Source organism: Primulina tabacum, chromosome 3, assembly GCF_025594145.1.
Source record: "Primulina tabacum isolate GXHZ01 chromosome 3, ASM2559414v2, whole genome shotgun sequence".
NCBI lineage: Eukaryota > Viridiplantae > Streptophyta > Magnoliopsida > Lamiales > Gesneriaceae > Primulina > Primulina tabacum.
In genome coordinates this window covers 20,087,081-20,106,129 of record NC_134552.1, presented here as the reverse complement: position 1 = coordinate 20,106,129, position 19,049 = coordinate 20,087,081, and the positions used below count along the sequence as shown (strand labels likewise).

The following is a 19,049-nucleotide window of genomic DNA, read 5'->3' as shown; positions in this document are numbered from 1 at the left end:
CAACATACCGCGGGTGCGCTAATGATTTGACTGCGGGTGCGGTGCAGCTTCGGGAAATTTTCTTAAATTTGATTATCATGGACCGCGGGTGCAGTCCCTGCTTTAGCGCGGGTGCGCTGGACCTTCGGCAATTGCACTTGAATAACATTCCAAAGACCTCCAATATTATTCCCATGATTCCCAACCTCTTCTAATTTAGTCATCCAATTTGTAGATCCTCCTTGGTAGTTCATCATGAGTCCTTGAAGTGCTTCTTTAAACTTCTTGCTACGTCCCCTCGTTATAGGTCCTTCGGGCAATTCCAACGAATCCCATGTTTTCTTTGGTGCTTGATCAACCACGTTTGCATCAACTTCATTCCCCCTAAACTTTTAAAAAATCCAATATAGGATTTTGTTCTCCCCTATTGTTCTTGTTTGCCAATCTATATCTCTTCTGAAATGACCTACAATTATAGTACTGGTAGTGTTTAACCTTCATTGATGATTGTGCTACTGAACCTGATCCTCTACTGAATCCAATGTTCTAATGGGTTTTACTCTCGTGTTCAACATAATTAAGATCAAAATGTCTGCCTTCGTTCATCTGATCTATAGGTTTCTCAACATGAACATTAGGTTCATTGTGTTCATATACCGAACTGGATTTAGCAAAGTGAATATATTTCCCTTTGCACATATTCAGTTTCGGATAAGTACTGGTTTCAGAAGTGCTTTCATTACTACTGAATTCAAGACCAGTTTTGTCTCCGGATTGCTTTTGTAGCTGTTGCATCTTTTCTAATGAAGCGGAAGACTTATTCTATGCATTTACTAGTAGCGACAGCTTCTGATTTTCACTCAGTAGTGTCTGATAATCATCATTTGCTAGTTCATTCTCAGTCTTTAACTTAATCACTTCGGCTTTAAGATCGTTGCAACTGTCCTCTTGTAAACTAGTGGACTTATTGACTTGATTAGTTAAAATGTTGTTTTCAGCTTTGACTTTCTTGAATGATTCAGATAGCTTTGAGTACTCTTTAAACATATCATGCAGTGCATGAACTAAATCATCACGTGTAAACTCTTCAGATTTGAAATCAATACATCATCAGTAGTCGAGGTTGAATCAATATCATTATCTACTATGAGACATTAAACTTCTTCAACATAAGTGTCACTCGTTTGTCTTTCTGAATCAGAAGATTCAGAATTAGAATCTGCCCACTTGCTTTTGCTTTTTCAGCAATCATTGATTTGCGATATTTTCATGACTTCCTTTCGTTGCGTTTATGTCCTTTCTTCTTGTAATCATCTTTCTTGAGCTTAGGACAATTTGCAATAAAATGACCAGTTTTTTCACAGTTAAAACATGTCATGTCACCAGATGATGACTCTTTCTCGAAGTTTCAATTGGGATCTTGATAGGTTATGTGGCTTTTATTCATAAATCTTGATAATTTCTTGACGAATAATGACATATCATCATTGTCGATTTGTTCAGCAGTCTTTTCAAATATTGTTTCAGCAGCAACAATAGTTGAAACACTTGGAACAACAGCATCAATAAGAGCTTTAGTTGGCTGACTTGACAAAGGCTCTTCACCACTTCTTACTTCCAGTTCAAAATCATAGGCTCTCAAGTATGCAAACAGATGATGCAGTTCCAGTTTGCTCAAATCTTTGATTCTTTCATTGACGTAGTTTTAACATCACGTTCTCTGGAAAGTGCTCTCATAATCTTGAGAGCAATTTCTTTGTTGATGTACTCCTTGCCAAGAACTGTTAACTCGTTGATAATACTACTAAATCTTTCACCAAAATCATTTAAATGTTCTCCAATCTTCATTTTAACATTTTCTAACTTCTGCATTGCTATAGAAAGTTTACTTTCCTTTGTCTAGTTATTTCTTTCACATGTCTAGATCAACTTCTCCCAGATTTTTTTGCAAAAGAACACATTGATTTTGCTGAAAGTGTTCTTGTAAATAGATTTTTATATATATATAGAATATCATTAGTTACATTACCAAGAATTGCTTTCTTCTTATCTTCGTTGGTCCAATCACTTCTTTATTTTTTCCAGCATTTGTGGAGCAGCTTGTGAACATGAGAATCTTATGGAAAGATGCAATATATATTTGAGGCAGATGCTTCAGAACAAGATAAATCATGCTCTGATACCACTTGTAAGGATCAGTGAAGTGTTTAAATGAAGGGTTGAATAAACACTTCAAACTTCAAATTTTCTGTTTTTCAAATGTTTTAAGAAGTAGTATTGTCCTTTTGAAAGTGCAACAGACTACTTTGAGAAGTGTGGAATCATCCACACACTTTAATAAAACTAAAAGCAGTAGTTGACAATAAGACACAAGACTTTTTTCTTGAAGTTCGAAGGACAAAATCTTTTTACGTCTACCCTTCTTCTATTTCCAGAAGATATCACTAGAAAACTTTGACTGGTACACACTTGTACAAACCCACTTCAGCTACTTTTGTCTACTGAAACTCCTATAATTACAAAGCAATTACTTTAAGAAATTTAATTCTGGAAAAGAATCTTTCCTCATATTACAAATACTTCACATTTTACGGTAGTTCAAACAATGAACGAGTGTGAATAAAGATAACAAAATGATCTTTTGAATTTGACAAGGCTTTAAATCGTGTGTTGGTTTTTCTTAAGCTTTGAAAGATTTGAGTCATTTTGAAAGATGATTCACAGAAATTCAAATTTCGGTAGTTGGAGAGATATTTTGTGAATCCTGGAAAAGCCTTCACGTTCAAATAAAAACGTCTCTTTTACTCGTTAAAAGAACCTGAATCCAGTAATAGACTTTGTTATAGTGAGTAATAAATGATCTTGTATTGTTCATTTATTGACTTTATATCAAGTGTACTATTGTACAAAACGACTACATTAAATTGAGACATCCTCTGATAGATAATATAAAATATGGATAAAAACAATCTCTTATTAAATATTATATGATTTGATGTTAGTCGGTTATGTTATCATAAGAAACTAACATGATGACTACTGTTACTGGTTTTTAATGACTGAATTCTAGATTTATTGATGTCTGATTTTGACTGGTCACCAGAGTTCTTTTTTAATGAGTGTTCTGGTTTTTCTTAACAAAAAAATCAATAAGATCCTGTGATTCTGGTTTTTCTTAAGCAGTACATCACAAAAATTAAGGTTCTGGTTTTCCTTAAGCAGTACATTACCACAATTGAAATTTCCTTAACAGATCTTATAGTATCAAGCACATCAACAACTTTAAACTTCATTGTCTTATTTTATCCAAACAATTTAATAGTTTATTTTTAAAATAAAATTATACAACTGATAAGTTCATAAAACAATTTATAAGACTTAGAAGCTTATAAGTCTTATACGTTGTTTTAAATAAGTTTAGTCAAAAACCAAGTTATTTTCATACATAGAAAATACTTACTCTTTTATTTAGTATGAGGTAACACAAATTTAAAAAATTATAAAAAAATAACAGATATTGGCGAGAATTCATTAATATTTATACAAGGAATTACCAAAATATTATTTTGTTCTCTCTAAAATTCATAAACCCAACGTATAAGATTTTTAGATAATTTTCCCAAGTCGTTACTTAATTACCTTGATTTTACGCATAAGCTACAATTAATATAAATATGGTTGTTAATATAGGTTTAAACAAACGACATCAACCATATATAGAATTTTTATTGATTATAAATAAGATGTTTCTAATGGATTTAATTTTACAAGTAAATAATTATTAAAGTTTAATTATAATATTACATTAAAATTAAATATATTCTTTATATGACATAGTCATAGAGGGATTATAGATACTATATTTTTTTTAGGAATCAGGTTGTAACCGAAACCTTTGATATGGATATGCCTTTTCATGACCAGCTGCTCGTATTTTACTTTTAAAAAACCTACTGATTGAAGGGTTACCACCCCAAATTGATCTTGACTACATGATTATAATTGATTCATCGAAATATATAAGATTAGAAATTTTATGTACCAATATATACACAATTAGATTTGACATCTTGCCAAAAAATTTGTGTACATTGCCTTATGTATCCTCGTATAATTTTTTAAATTTTAAAACAACTTACTTATTTCTCAGGTATGCAGCTTAATGTTACGCAATAACAAATTGTTATCATTTTAATTTTATTTTAAAATAAAAAATAATAATTAAGACCTGTTGTTATATTAGAGAAATTACATTTTTGTTCAGGTAACTTGCACGTTTTTTATTTTTTTGTCATTATCGGTCATTCACATTTTTAGTACACTAGTTACTTGTATTTTTTTTTGTTATCATGTATATATGACGCTTCCTGGAGTTGTCTAAGGCAGTACATGGCATGCTCTAGGGTGTTGTTTCTGAATTTTCTGATATCTGTTCATCATTCTGATGTATTTTGATTATTAAATCAAGTCCTTTGGTCCAAAAGACACCCTAAGAATAAAGAGTCATGTCCTTTGACGAGATTTGGCAGAAGGTCGTGTACGTTCTTGACAACTATTGGAACTCTATATATTTTCTCCATGACTTATTTTAAAAGATTCCACTTCCTTTTCTTCGTACTTAGATAATCCTCTGCATTCTTCTTGCTTTCATTATTCCTTTCTGATTTGAAAGTTCTTAATATTTTTGTTCGATTATACAAAAAGATTCATTGTGCTGCAAATTTATTTAATCTAAATTTGTTGTATCTTATGAACAATTGTCATAAAACCGTAAGCACATTAAATACGTGACGATTTCGTCCTGCAGATAAAAAAATCATTTCTTACCCCGACTATTGATTTCTGTTAGAGTAGATGTTCTGCAAGCTAACTGTTGGCTATGAAATTTATTGACTCAAGTGTAATAAATAATCTTTATTTTAATATAATTTAATTTTTTTTTGTTTTATTTTACTTTATTTATATATCATGCAATCAGCATAGATAAAGTCCTTGATTATGATTTAAGAGAAATGAATCGTAATTCGATCTTGAAACTTATTTGTAAACACTGCATATTCTAAATTCGTTTCTAGTATATTCAGCCGTATAAAAATAATGATAAATGTCGCTTGATATTGAGACTAGTATATGTGATGTTGTGTATCATATTTCATGGTAAGACTATAGAGATGTCCAATCATGCAGATGGATAATCATACGATGATTATACTGAAAAACCCTCCCTCGGACTTTCCAAGTAGTTATCATTTATCGAGAGGAAAAGTCTGTGCTTGTGATTGTACATGATTAGTCCTTATGACTCGAGACAACACTAAAGCTCTACATACTAGGATTGTGTTTTGACTCTTTTACCGACTCCATGAGGGTCATAAGGTGGTGAGGTTGGATGCAATTGCGACGGGTGTAGGAGCCAGTGCATTGTAGTCGGGGATTCACCACTCACCTACGGGTGTGGATATCATATGTGATCTAATAAAATAGTAGTACATGAAATCTCTGGCCAGAGTGTGAGATGTACATTAGGGAAGAGTTCATTAATTGTGCATGCGATGACACTAATAATATTTCATGATTGTATCACATAGCTATCGAATTTAATATGCAACCCTTGATGAACCAATGATTGCAGATTCGATCGGGATATATGAGATGAAGAGACCATATTGTACGTTAATCATAACCGACTAGTTCTTGCAGGCACTATCAGTGATACCTAGGGAATCATGGGACGATGCTACTAGAAGCTCTAACCATAATTCGATTTGTTTAATCAGAAAGATAATTTCTGACATTCTCATGACCAATGGTTGGTACATGGAATGATGCAAATTAGGATATGCCCGCATAAAGTACTATATCCTGAATCACAAAGAGTTGTGAACCCATTGCTAGCTGTATCCCTGAACCATTGAGCGTCACACAAGCACTGATTTACTTGTTCCCGTTGAGATAATGAATTCAATGACTTGAATTTATAAGAAATAAGTTTGATATGATCAATCGATAGACTTATAAATAAAGTTTATAAAAGCTTATAGAAATTTTGAGAGCATGACTACTAAAGACAGTCAAGGAAGTGCACTCGCTTTATTTAGACATTGGTGATCTCGAAATTAAAGTGTGCATCATAATAACGAACAAGTTGAAATTGTTACATCGATGATATTAGATTGTCGATCGAGATTATGATGAGATTAATATAATGGGAGCATGGATCATGGGCTTGTAAGAGTATAAGCTCATCATGTTAATTTTTTAAAGTTCAAATGGACTTTAATAATTAAATTATATTTTAATTGATTTAAAATATAGCATATTAAGTTTTTATAAAATATGATATTGATTTATGTAATATGAAAATATTCATGATACTATAATTTTATAAATTTGAACACAAAGCAAAATAATATTAATGCATGATATTTTCAAAAATATATGTATTAAGATTTGAGATTGGTTTTGATATGACATGCGATTAGAAACTATAATTAACTTAATTAATCTAACTAATTAAGTAAAAGATGGATTAGAAATATAATAAGGATTTTATTATTCTTATTGCATATGAGGCATTCGAAACATTCTTAACAGAAAAGACAAATTTCAGCTCTCGAAATCTTATTTCTCTTGCAAGAAAAATTATCCTAAATAATAATATTGAGTCGATTTCTATTTCGTGTTCTATCTCTACGTAAAATATCTTCCATACTTTACAGTGCAAGTTAGAAGAGGAACAAGCAATCTGGTCGTGGATCTGATTCGGAGATTGAAGAAGGATATTTGAAGAAAGTTCGTAGGGACATACAACAAGAGCTACATCCGCTAATACCTGACTAGTTGGTGCCAAGTGATATTATTCACTAAAGGTATATTACTAAACATATTATGTATGTTCTTTTCATTTAAACCATACGATTTTCCAAAGATTATCTTAAAACTCAAAATTAAATGTTTAAACTTCAGCTACGATTTGGACACGAGAAAATCGATTACTCAACAGTGGTATCAGAGCCGGGTTCTCTTTATTATTAGGGAGGCCTGGACGCCGGAAAGCTGTGATTTTCATCGGACATATGATGTGAATCGAGTGGAACTCCCATGACTTCGGCTCGTATTATTGAGAGAACTTATGGCGACCGTCCACTACAATTCAACATTGATGGGTCGGTTTGACACGTGAAAATAAACGGCGTCATATTATTATGTCCTTTTAAAATGTGAGGCGAAACAAGGAGAGGTTGCATAGGGATGCAATTAGATTCTACCTTTAAAAATTATAATTGGCTGATATTATTCGGGATCATAATTGTTTAATTGGGCTCTACGTGTCCACTAAGAAAATAATTTTTCCTTTTTCATCAGAGAGTGTTGGAAATGTCAAAATAGTGGAAGGAAAATTTATAAAATAAAATAAATATTTTATATCTTAAAAATATTTTAAAATAATCAGTAACCATTATTCTCTTTCCATTTCAATATATTTACGATGACGACTCGTAACCCGCTTTCAATCATTCTCGATCAAAACAAGTTGACTGGCCCTAACTATAATGACTGGTTTCGAAATTTAAAAATTGTTTTGAACTAGGATAAGATTGCGTATGTGCTTGATAAGAAGCCACCGAGGGAAACACACCTTCGGACGTCAGTGAGACTGAGTTGGCTAAGCTTGGAAAATGGTGGGACCATGATCTTCAAGCTAAGAGCTACATGTTGGCTTATATGTCGAATGAACTTCAAAGGAGGTTCCAGGAGGCGGTGAATGATGCTGACATTCACCTTCATCTGAAAGAATTGTATGGTGTACAAACTCGCTCAGAGAGACATGATACTGTTAATGAACTCATGACTACACGTTTGCAAGATGGGACTTCGGTCCATGAGCATGGTGTTAGGATGATTCGGTTCATTGAGAAGTTGGTGTGACTCTACGTGATTATTCCTAGTGAGCTCTCGACTGATATTCTCTTGCTGTCACTGCCCCCCTTGTTTGATGGATTTGTGTTAAATTTTAATATGAATGAGATTGAGGCCACCCTTGAAGAGTTGGTCAACATGCTTACTACTTATGAGGCCACAATCAAGAAAGAAAAGCATGTTCTTCTAGTGGGCTCGTCGTTCGGTACGAAAAAAAGAGCTCAAAATAGAGGCAAGAAGCGTTCTGCCCCTCTAAAGAAGAACAAGCCCAACAAGAAGCCATACAAGAAATCCACTCCGGGACCCACAAAGTCCGACAAGTCAGAAAATGTCTGTTTCCACTGCAACAAGCCTGGACATTGGAGGCATAACTGCACGGAGTATCTTGCCCATAAACATTCTGGCCATGGTATGTTTTACATAGAAGTAAATATTTCAATTAATTCATCTTCTTGGGTATTGGATACCGGATGTTCTCATCTATGCAATGATTTGCAGGTGATGGCAAGAAGCAGGAGACTTAGAGATGGCGAGACATTTCTAAGATAAAGGAATGGAGCAAGGGTTGCTGCAATTGCCATTGGAGACATTACTTTGATCTTGAACAATGATTTTAATTACTTTTGAGAGACATTTTATCTGTTCCTGAATTGATTAAAAACTTTATATCTATTTCTATGCTTGATAGAGATGATTATTCTTGTGTTTTTACTAAAGATGTTTATAATATTTACAAGAATGAATGTTTGATAGGAACCGGTGAATTAATGAACAATCTCTATAACTTAAAATTAAAAGATATTTCATTAAACAATATCCAAGTACAAAAGAAAACAACAACAAACAAAAGAAAATTAGATTATCCGAACCCAGCACAAATATGGCACGCTAGACTAGGTTATATTTCCCAAAGAAGGATTCACAAGTACACATGTTTGACTTGTCTACTTGTGAATCCTGTCTAAAAGGAAAAATGACCAAGACTCCCTTCAAGGGGAATGTGGAACGTGCACATGGCCTACTGGATTTGATCCACACAGACGTTTGTGGTCCGCTAAGTGTTAGCACAAAATATGAGCAAACCTACTTCATTACCTTTACTGATGACTATTCGAGGTATGTGTATGTCTACTTGATGAGACACAAATACGAAGCTTTTGAAAAGTTCAAAGAATTCATATCAGAAGTAGAAAAACAATTAGAAAGAACTATGAAGACACTTCGATCTGATCGAGGTGAAGAATACTTGAGTACTGAATTCTTGGATTATCTAAAAGAGAACGAGATTATCTCACATTGGACTCCACCAGCAACACCGCAATTGAATGGTGTATCTGAACGCCGTAATCGAACTTTGATGGACATGGTTCAATCTATGATGGGATTCACTGAATTGCCTACATCATTTTGGGGCTATGCGTTTGAAACTGCGGCAATGTTGTTGAATAATGACCATACAAAAGCAGTGAATAAAACATCATATGATATATGGATGGGAAAAACTCCCAAAATAATTCTTGCTTGAGAATATTGAGATGTCCTGCTTATGTGAAATAGACAGTGGGAGACAAATTGGATAGTCGATCCATGTTGTGCTACTTTGTGGGGGTATCCAAAGAATTTTATTGGATATTATTTCTATCATCCCAATGAAACAAATGTATTTGTTTCAAGAAATGCCACCTTTCTAGAGAAGGAATTTCTATTAGATAGAAAATGTGAGATGATCGAACTTGAAGAAATTCAAGATACTCCCTCAACTGTAGAGGTTGAATCTAATCCCCAACAACCAGTAATTGAAGTTGAGGGCATCGGTTATAGGCACCTACGAGGGTGCTTCAAATACAATATTCTCAATGGCCTGCAATAGCTCATGTTCTAAGAATATAAACATCGATGAATTAAATCGAGTTTGATTTTAAACCAAGCGGAAAATACTCGAAGTAATCTTTCGTTAAGAAAGCTGATCAGTTTAAAGCTTTTAACTTGTGCCAACTGATTAACTGAAATAAGGAGGATCAGTTCTTGCTTATATCAGTTCAGTTATGGTGAGAACTGAACTGATATCAGCTCGAATTGATCAAATCAGTTGAAAAAACAATCGTTAAACAATTAAATACACAAGATATGTTTATGGATGTTCGGAGACTTCAACTACTTCTACGTCACCCCTTCTACCACCTCGGGTACGTTCCACTAGAAGACTTTGATATACAATATTATGTACAAACCCACTCAGCTTAGGACTTATGCTACTGCCTAATCTGAACTCCTAGTCTAGACTGAAGGCAGCACCTTCCAGCCAACACTTGTTTAACGTCTATGTGTTAAAGACTACATACACAAGTTTATTGTCTTTGTGCAAGACTCACTCAACTTTTCAATACGCTCTACTCTCTATGTATATGTGAGTGGTATGTGCGTGTGTGAGAACTGATCTATGAATACAACACGAAAGTGTTCTCACATACTGAGAGAATTGTGCTTCTAATATAAGCTGCTAACACATTGAAGTGTTCCCTCAAATCTGGGCTTGTTGCTTCTTGTAAGCTGATATGAATTGAGCGTGCCCTATCTTCCTCTCTCTGTTTTTCACAAACTCGTTTGTTAATGGTCTTGATCTTGTATTTATAGAGGCGATGTGACCGTACATCAAGACTCATCAAATGTGTTCGTTGCAGTTTGAATTCGTTCCTTGAAATTGGTGACTTGTCTTTTCTGACAGCCATTCTGGAAAGTCTCAACTTTAATCTCTACTGTAACGTTCATTATTGTCCTTTGATCGAACAATTGTTTTTATACGTTGTGCACAAATGGATTCCACTAAGATAAGCTTGTCGTGTTCTACAAACTGATCGGCTCCTAACTGATGCTCTGAACTGGTAAGTTGAACTGGTCTTGAACTGGTTTGGTGAAATCAGTTGACTCGTCAGCTGAACTGATTTCACTGATTCAGTTGAACTGGTCAGTTGGGCACTTCATCAGTTGAACTCTTCATCAGCTGGCCGGGCTTCTGAAGGTCTTCTGCTGAACCACCTATCAACTAAACTGGTCTTTGATATTTCAAGTGTATTGGTTCAGTTTGGGCAATCGGTTGGCAATTTCAGTTTGCGTCTCGATAGCTTCAGTTTTGGCTCGGTAACTGATCGGTTCGAAGCCTGATCAGTTTTAACTTTCTGCGCACTTTGGTAAATTTATTAGAAACAAAATAACAAGTTTTGTTAACATTAAAATCAAGATTACGAATATGAAATGTTCCAACAGAAGTACACGCAACTAGAAGATTTGATAGAATTATTAGACCACATGCTAGATATACGCTTTTTCATGAACAAGGGCATGATGAGCCTTGTGTTGGATGTGATCCAATAAACTTTAAAGAAGCAATATCTGATACTGATTCATCCAAATGGCTTGAAGCCATGCAGTTTGAAATGAAGTGAATGTATTCAAACCAAGTCTGGGCATTTGTGGATCCACCTGAGGGAATCGTTCCCATAGGACGCAAATGGATCTACAAAAGAAAGCTTGGGACGGATGGGAAGGTATTGACCATCAAAGCAAGACTGGCTGCAAAAGGCTACACTCAAAGACAAAGAATTGACTATGTGGAAACTTTTTCACCAGTAGCTATATTTAAATCCATTAGAATACTACTAACCATAGCAGCATCGTATGACTATGAGATATATCAAATGGATGTAAAGACTGCATTCCTCAATGGAGACATTAAAGAAGATATTTATATGTCTCAACCTGAGGGATACACATCAGTAGGAAGTGAGAATAATGTATGCAAACTTCAGATATCAATATATGGTCTCAAGCAGGCGTCTAAAAGTTGGAACCTCAGATTTGACAACACTGTCAAGGAATTTGGTTTTGCCAAGAATCCTGAGTAACCATGTGTGTATAAGAAGGTTAGTGAGAGTGCATAGACATTCCTAGTACTTTATATTCATATCCCGCTCATTGAGAATGATATAAGATTACTATAATCAACTAAAGCATGGTTAAAAAGTAAATTCTCTATGAAAGACATGGGTGAAGCATCCTATATATTGAGAATACAAAACTATAGAGATATATCAAAGAGGATGTTGGGGCTCACCCAAACGACTTATATCGATGCCATTCTGAAGAGATTCTATATAGAAGAGTCCAAGATATGATACTTATCAATGTGTCATGGTATTACTCTATCTAAAGCAATGTGCCCCAAAATTGATGACGAGATAGAAATGATGACATGTATTTCATATGCATCAGCCATTGATAGTATAATGTATGGTATGATATCAACGCTTCCTGATGTTGCTTACGCTCTAAGTGTTGCAAGTAGATATCCGGCGAACCCTGGTCAAATGCATTGGAAGGCCGTGAAAGATATTCTTAAGTACTTAAGGAGGACTGAGAACCTGTTCATTGTCTATGAGAGTGGAGAATTGAAATTAGAAGGCTACACTGATTCTAGCTTCCAAATTGACAAAGATGATTCGAAATCGACCTCTGGTTTTGTATTCATGGTCAATGGTGTGGCTGTCTCTTGGAAGAGTTCTAAACAAGACAGCGTTGCAGATTCCACCGCTGAAGCTAAATATAATGTTGCAGCCAAAGAGACAGTTTGGATGAGGAATTTTGTCCAAGATTTGGGCGTTATTCCAAATGGAGTTGATCCAGTCCTGGTGTACTGCGACAACACTGGTGCCGTTGTACAAGCAAAGGAACCAATGTCTCATCAGCGATCCAAACATAAACTGAGGAAATTCCACGTCATCCGGGAGATTGTGGAAAGAGGAGATATATCAGTTCAAAGAGTCACCTCTACAGATAACGTTGTTGTTTCACTTAAAAAGTCCTTGTCAGGACCATTGTTTGAGCAGCATCGCGAAGCAATGTGATTAAAGTTTATGGGTAGTTGGCTCTAGGGCAAGTGAGAGATTGTTATAGCAGATATCCTGCTAGCCAACGGTTGGCTCAGAGAATTTATTGACTCCAAGTATAATAAAAAATCTTTATTTTAATATAATTTAACTTTTTTATGGTTTCATTTTACTTTATCTGTATACCTATTTAATCAGCATATATAGTCATTGGTTATGTTTTAATATAAATGAATCATAATTCGATCTTGAAACTCATTTGTAGACACTGCATATTCTAAATTCGTTACAAGTCAATTCAGCTGCCTAAAGATAAAGGTCGCTTGAAATTGAGACTACATCTGTGATGTTGTATACCGTGTTTCATGGTAAGGGCATAGAGATGTCCAATCATGCAGATGAGTAATCATACGATGATTGTATCGAACAACCCTCCCTCGGACATTCCAAGTGGTTATCATTCATCGAGAGGAAAAGTCTATGGTTGTGATTGTACATGATTAGTCCTTACGACCCAGGACAACACTGAGGCTCTACATACTAGGGTTGGGTTTTGACTCGTTTACGACTCCGTGAGGGTCAAAAGATGGCGAGGTTGGGTGCAATTGCGACGTGTGTAGGAACCAGTAAATTGTAGTCAGGGATTCACCACTCACCTACATATGTGGATATCCTATGTCATCTAATGAAATTGTAGTGCATGAAATCTCTGGCCAGAGTATGAGATGTACATTAGGGAAAGAGTTCTCTAGTTGTACATACGATGACACTGTGAATATTTCATTATTGTATCACATAGATATCGAATTTAATATGCAACCCTCGATGAACCAATGGTTGCAGATTCGATCGGGATATATGAAATGAAGGGACCGTACTGTACGTTAATCATAACCGATTGGTTCTTGCAAACACTATCAGTGATACCTAGGGGGAATCATGGGGTGATGCTACTAGACGCTCTTACCATGATTCGATGTGTTTAATCAGAAAGATAATTTCTGGCATTCTCATGATCAATGGTTGGTACATGAAATGGGGCAAATTAGGGTAAGTCCGCATAAAGGACTATGTCCTGAATCACAAAAAGTTTTGAACCCACAGCTAGCTATATCCCTGAACCATTGAAGCTCACACAAACACTGGTTTACTTATTCCCGTTGAGATAATGAATTCAATGAGTTGAATTTATATGAAATAAGTTTGATATGATCAATTGATAAGCTTATATATAAATTTTGAGAGCATGACTGCTAAAGACAGTCAAAAAAAATGCACCTGCCTTATTTAGACATTGATAATCTCGAAATTAAAGTGTGCATCATAATAATTAACAAGTTGAAATTGTCACATCGATGATACTGGATTGCCGATCGGGATTATGATGAGATTAATATAAGGGAAGTATGGATCATGGACTTGTAAGAGTATAAACCTATCATGTGTTTATTTGTTAAAGTTCAAATGGACTTTAATAATTAAATTATATTTTAATTGAGTTAAAATATAGTTCATTAAGTTTTTATAAAACACGGTATTGATTAATGCAATATGAAAACATTCATGATACCATAATTTTAAAAACTTGCACACAAAGCAAAATAATATTAATGCATGATATTCCCAAAAATATAAGTATTAAAATTTGAGATTGGTTTTCATATGGTATGAAATTAGAATCTATAAATGATGGATTAGAAATATAATAAAGATTTTATTATTTTTATTGCATAGGAGGCATTCAAAACATTCTTTACAGACAAGACAAAAATGTCAGCTCTCGGAATCCTATTTCTCTTGCCAGAAAAATTCGGCTTATCCTAATAAATAGTATTAAATCGATTTATTCTTTGTGTTCTATATTTTCTAGTGCAAGTAGAAGAGGAATAAGTAATCCGATCGTGGACCTGATTCGAAGATCGAAGAAAGAGATTCGAAAAAAGTTCGTTAGGACATACAAGAAGAGCTACATTATTGTATATTATTCACTAAATATATATTACTAAACATCCTATGTTTTTTTTTCGTTTAAACCATACGGATGTCCAAAGATTATTTTGAAAGTCAAAATAAAATTTTTAAATTTCCGCTGCGATTTAAACACGAGAAACCGATTACTCAGCATATCTGAACTCAAGCATTCCCGAAGAATCCATTGAACCGAAGTGGTCGAAACTTCTAAATACATTTTTTTTACCCATGGACCCTCAAATTGTGTGACGTGAAAAAGTAAATGTAATCCCTTTAAAGTCCTTAAATTAATATTATTACAATTTGATTATTTGAACCATGACAAAAGTAAATTGAGTTAATTTGAGCTTGTAACTTACATTTACGCACATTGGCCCGGAAATGGTAATAATTAATAAACTTACTAGCATACTGTGGAACACGTTATGTGCGTTCTGTAAAAAAATAAATAATGAAAATAATTTTAAAAAAATTAAAATAAAATTTATATATTTTTGAGATTGAAATGGTAGGAGATAAAATAAAATATAATTTTTTTTTGTAATATAGTAAAATCATATAATTAGCTTGATAAGATGTAAAGTGTTCTGGGTGGATAAATTAAAAATTATATCATAACTCCATATAGTTATTTTAGGAAGTGGCGGAGCCAGGTTTTCATTTTTACCCGAGCCAGAATTTTTTAAATCATACTTGAGCTAATATTGACAAATGGAGCCCTAGCTATCGGAAAATAAGACAAAATTTTATATATTAAAAATATCGGAAAAACCAGTCACCCGGACTACCACCCAGGCGGAGCAACACATGGCTCTGCCCGTGATTTTAGGGTGTTCTTGTATTATATATAGTAATAGTAGATAAAGCAGAAAACCATTTCTTGCGATTCAGATAATGAAATAATTATTAAACAAATTACAAAAATGATTAACAATACTGCTTGGTTGAAGCTCTTAGTAGGCCGAGTTCAGATAAAAGTATAAACCTGCTAATACTGCAGCTCCAATTGCAATTGCAAAGGGCAATGCCTGCCTGCATGATACATTATTAAACGAAATTATTGGGTGAATTATTTTAAAATGTCAAATATAATATGATCTTATAAGAAGTGGATGAGATCGAAAAATTCATTATTACACTATCAATATAATAGAAAAAGGTTTGCATAATAATTCACAAACTATTATATAACACCGTAAATTTCAAACAGAACAAGAATGATCAATAACTAGTCTAATTAACCATCCGAGAATTTTTAAAAAACTTTGTTTTTTCCAAAAAATGGATAAAGGACGATGTCTAAAGTTCGAGAACCGACATACATATATATATAAAGAAAAACAATTATAGAGAATGGAGGATTTACCCAACAGCTTCGTCTCTCTTTATCTGTGCTTTCCTTGCTTTACGAACATCGATGTCATTCGCGTTTTTGGTGACGGATGGCTCGTATAACTTAAACCTCCTCTTTGGGGCCCCACAAACTGCAAAAATCTATATAATTTGAACAAATATATATATGATATACGTATGTATATATGATATCTTCATCCTAATTATATATAAAACCTAAGATCATGCATTTATGGTGTGTATGATATGATAAATTTACATGGTTACCAGGACAAAAGTACTTGTCAGGCAATTTCTCGAAAGGAGTCTTGTCACTATAAATATAGCTGCATCACAATGCAAACGAAATCAGTTTTAAAGCTATTGACACTGAATACTAATACTGCAAACGGGATTCATTCAAAATCAAAATGGCGAAGAAACATTCTGCATTTTTTGCTCAATTTTAAATGTTGAAATAATATACCTTTATTTGCTTTTGATAATAAAAAATTGTTCAATTTCTAAATGTTGAAACAATTTTTGCAAGAATTTTACAATTTATAACTATTTGATTGTTTAGAAACTTAGAAAGTAATAAAATAATATAAGTTTAATATAAATTTATATCAAACAAATATATAAAAATAAAGAACATCTTTTCATTCACATCAAATTGACACTAATATTTACAAATTGAACAAATATCTCGAAAAAAATTCCACATACCCACAATCACGGCAAATGTAAGATTGTTTGGAAGCGATGCGCATTGAGTATTTGGGCGCCGCCATAGCTAGCGGTTTAGGCGGCAGCAAGAGGTGAAGGGATGGCATGAAGAAGGAAGATTTGAGAGCAAAACGGTCGGCAGGCGGGTGGAGACCTGGCGGCGGGAGTGGTTTAGAGGCATGGAGAGCGGTGTTGGGTGCCAACGCCATTCCTGAAGTATAATATTTGTTCTGTTTGGGTGAAGTGTGGTGATATGAAGTGATAAGAGATGAGGAGCATAACTCTGAGTGGCGTGGCTGTCGTTTGTTCCCACACAAACCAATGATATCCCACCAACTTTTATTTTCTTCTACAACTTTTGCCTAATATATTTTAATAATGTTGAAAATAAAAATTTACGATATAGAATAAAATCTCAAACGCACAAAATATATTAAATTATAAAGTTTATAAAATTTTCTCCAATCAATTGTGTATCATAAATTGAGAGACTTATTTATAGAATTTCTTTGAAAATAATCAAAAAAATAATTACATCATTATATACATTATCACACACTAATTTTCAATATTTTCAACTCATATTTTCAACATTCCTCCTTGGATGATGATCATGATACAATGATTTTCTTCATTATGTGTTTTTATACTGCCTCGTTAAAAACATTACTAAGAAAAACCCACTGGAATAAAAACCATAATAAGGAAAAAAGAGTGTAGTCATGTAAATTCTCCCTCATGTTAACATGAACGATTCTTCACAAATTTCATAGATTGCGCATCCCAATGTTATATATATGATTTCTGAATATTGTCATAGGAAGTGCCTTTGTGAAGAGATATGATGAATTTTCACTTGATTGAATGTAACGAATATCAATATCTTCATTCTTCTCAAGCTTTTGGGTGAATGTGAAGAACTTAGGGGGAATATGTTTAGTTCTGTCGCTTTTTATGTAACTTTCTTTCATTTGAGTAACACATGCAGCATTATCTTCATATAGTGTCACAGACTTCTTGTCGAATGATAATCCGATCTGCATGAGATTTGGATATGTACGGTCATTTATTTTAGCCACACACATTCACGGCTTGCTTCATGTAGTGCAATAATCTCGGCTTGAGTTGATGAAGTTTTTACGAGTGTTTGTTTCCGTGAACACCAAGAAATTGTAGTGTCTCCACGGGTAAATACATTTTTGATTTGGGAACGTGCCTTGTCACGCCCCGGGACGGGGGTTGGTTGACACCGGCGTTGCTCTCAAATTTACATTCGAAAACAACAAGCCTCAAAAGTACAAAATTCAGAAACTAGTCTTTTATTCATAATAATCGTTTTCTGATACAAATGTTTTACAGTGGAAATGTAAAACCAGAAAATACGATGTCTGAACAGACGCAGCGGAATATAAAATATAAATCAGAACTACGAACAACGATCTTCATCACCAGCCCCAAAACTGAAGTTGCTCCTCTTCCTCTAACAACTCTTCCTCGTTCTTATCTGAGATGGGTTTGGTTGGTGAGTGATATGATTGTCACTCCGTAAGCGGGGGCGGGAATAACTCCCAGTTTTCGAAATCATTTTCATACAGAAACAGTAATACGAATAATATACAGAAATTCTTATTTTCATAACAGAAATCAGTATTCAATATTCAGTATTCAGTCATCAGAAATTTGACAAGTAAGCACTGAGCACGTTCGTGAATTTCATGGCTAAACTGATATCAGTCCCCTATATGTTCTCTCCTCTAAGGGATGAGGCCAGTAATCAGTAATCAGTAATGTTCAGAATATATATTCCTACCATTAGTTCACTAAGTTTCAGTGCTTCAAAATCAGATATCAGAAATCAAGAATATACTTTGCTTTAAAACAGAAATCCTCAAACGGGTTTCAAGATATTTATATATAAGCCCACTTATAGTAATTTGCTAGAGTTTCGGTTGAAGTCTACCGGAAATCTGGTTGTCTCGCTACTGGTTTTTAAAGCTCGAAAATACCCTCTCTTAGCTAAATTTTCAAGTGATAACTCAAGAATTGTGTAACAACAATCTCAGAGATTTGAGGGTATTATTTATAGGCCAAATTTTGACTGTTAGCCTCCCTATTAATGACCATAATCTGCCATTAACAGCCTTTATTCCATGTTAATGCTTCAGTTACAACTCTAAGCTGAATCAGTAACTGTCTGCTGGATTCTAATCTTCTGCTGCTGGATTTTTATCTGTT

The 19,049-nt window shown here is 34.0% G+C and overlaps 2 protein-coding genes across 2 annotated transcripts; one reads left to right on the top strand and one right to left on the bottom strand.

Moving 5' to 3' along the window:
• Window positions 1-12,182: 12,182 nt before the first annotated feature.
• Window positions 12,183-13,092, top strand: LOC142538563 (secreted RxLR effector protein 161-like). Its single transcript, XM_075643874.1, has 2 exons — window positions 12,183-12,584; window positions 13,048-13,092. The coding sequence occupies exons 1-2, from the start codon at window positions 12,183-12,185 to the stop codon at window positions 13,090-13,092; spliced, it is 447 nt and encodes a 148-aa protein (XP_075499989.1).
• Window positions 13,093-15,614: 2,522 nt separating this feature from the next.
• LOC142539072 (uncharacterized) lies at window positions 15,615-17,122 on the bottom strand. Its single transcript, XM_075644366.1, has 4 exons — window positions 16,815-17,122; window positions 16,374-16,432; window positions 16,120-16,237; window positions 15,615-15,785 (listed from the first exon to the last, which is right to left on the bottom strand). The coding sequence occupies exons 1-4, from the start codon at window positions 17,021-17,023 to the stop codon at window positions 15,707-15,709; spliced, it is 465 nt and encodes a 154-aa protein (XP_075500481.1). The 5' UTR covers window positions 17,024-17,122; the 3' UTR covers window positions 15,615-15,706.
• Between the last annotated feature and the right edge of the window lie 1,927 nt (window positions 17,123-19,049).

Bases quoted from the DNA above. Each gene is read 5' to 3' on its own strand.
- LOC142538563 (XM_075643874.1), top strand. From the start codon at position 12,183: ATGTATGGTATGATATCAACGCTTCCTGATGTTGCTTACGCTCTAAGT. The intron at 12,585-13,047 runs GTGTACTGCGAC...ACTCATTTGTAG, and splicing joins ATGGAGTTGATCCAGTCCTG to ACACTGCATATTCTAAATTC.
- LOC142539072 (XM_075644366.1), bottom strand. From the start codon at position 17,023: ATGGCGTTGGCACCCAACACCGCTCTCCATGCCTCTAAACCACTCCCG. The intron at 16,238-16,373 runs GTAACCATGTAA...AGATTTTTGCAG, and splicing joins TGACAAGTACTTTTGTCCTG to TTTGTGGGGCCCCAAAGAGG. The intron at 15,786-16,119 runs GTAAATCCTCCA...TGTATCATGCAG, and splicing joins AAGAGAGACGAAGCTGTTGG to GCAGGCATTGCCCTTTGCAA.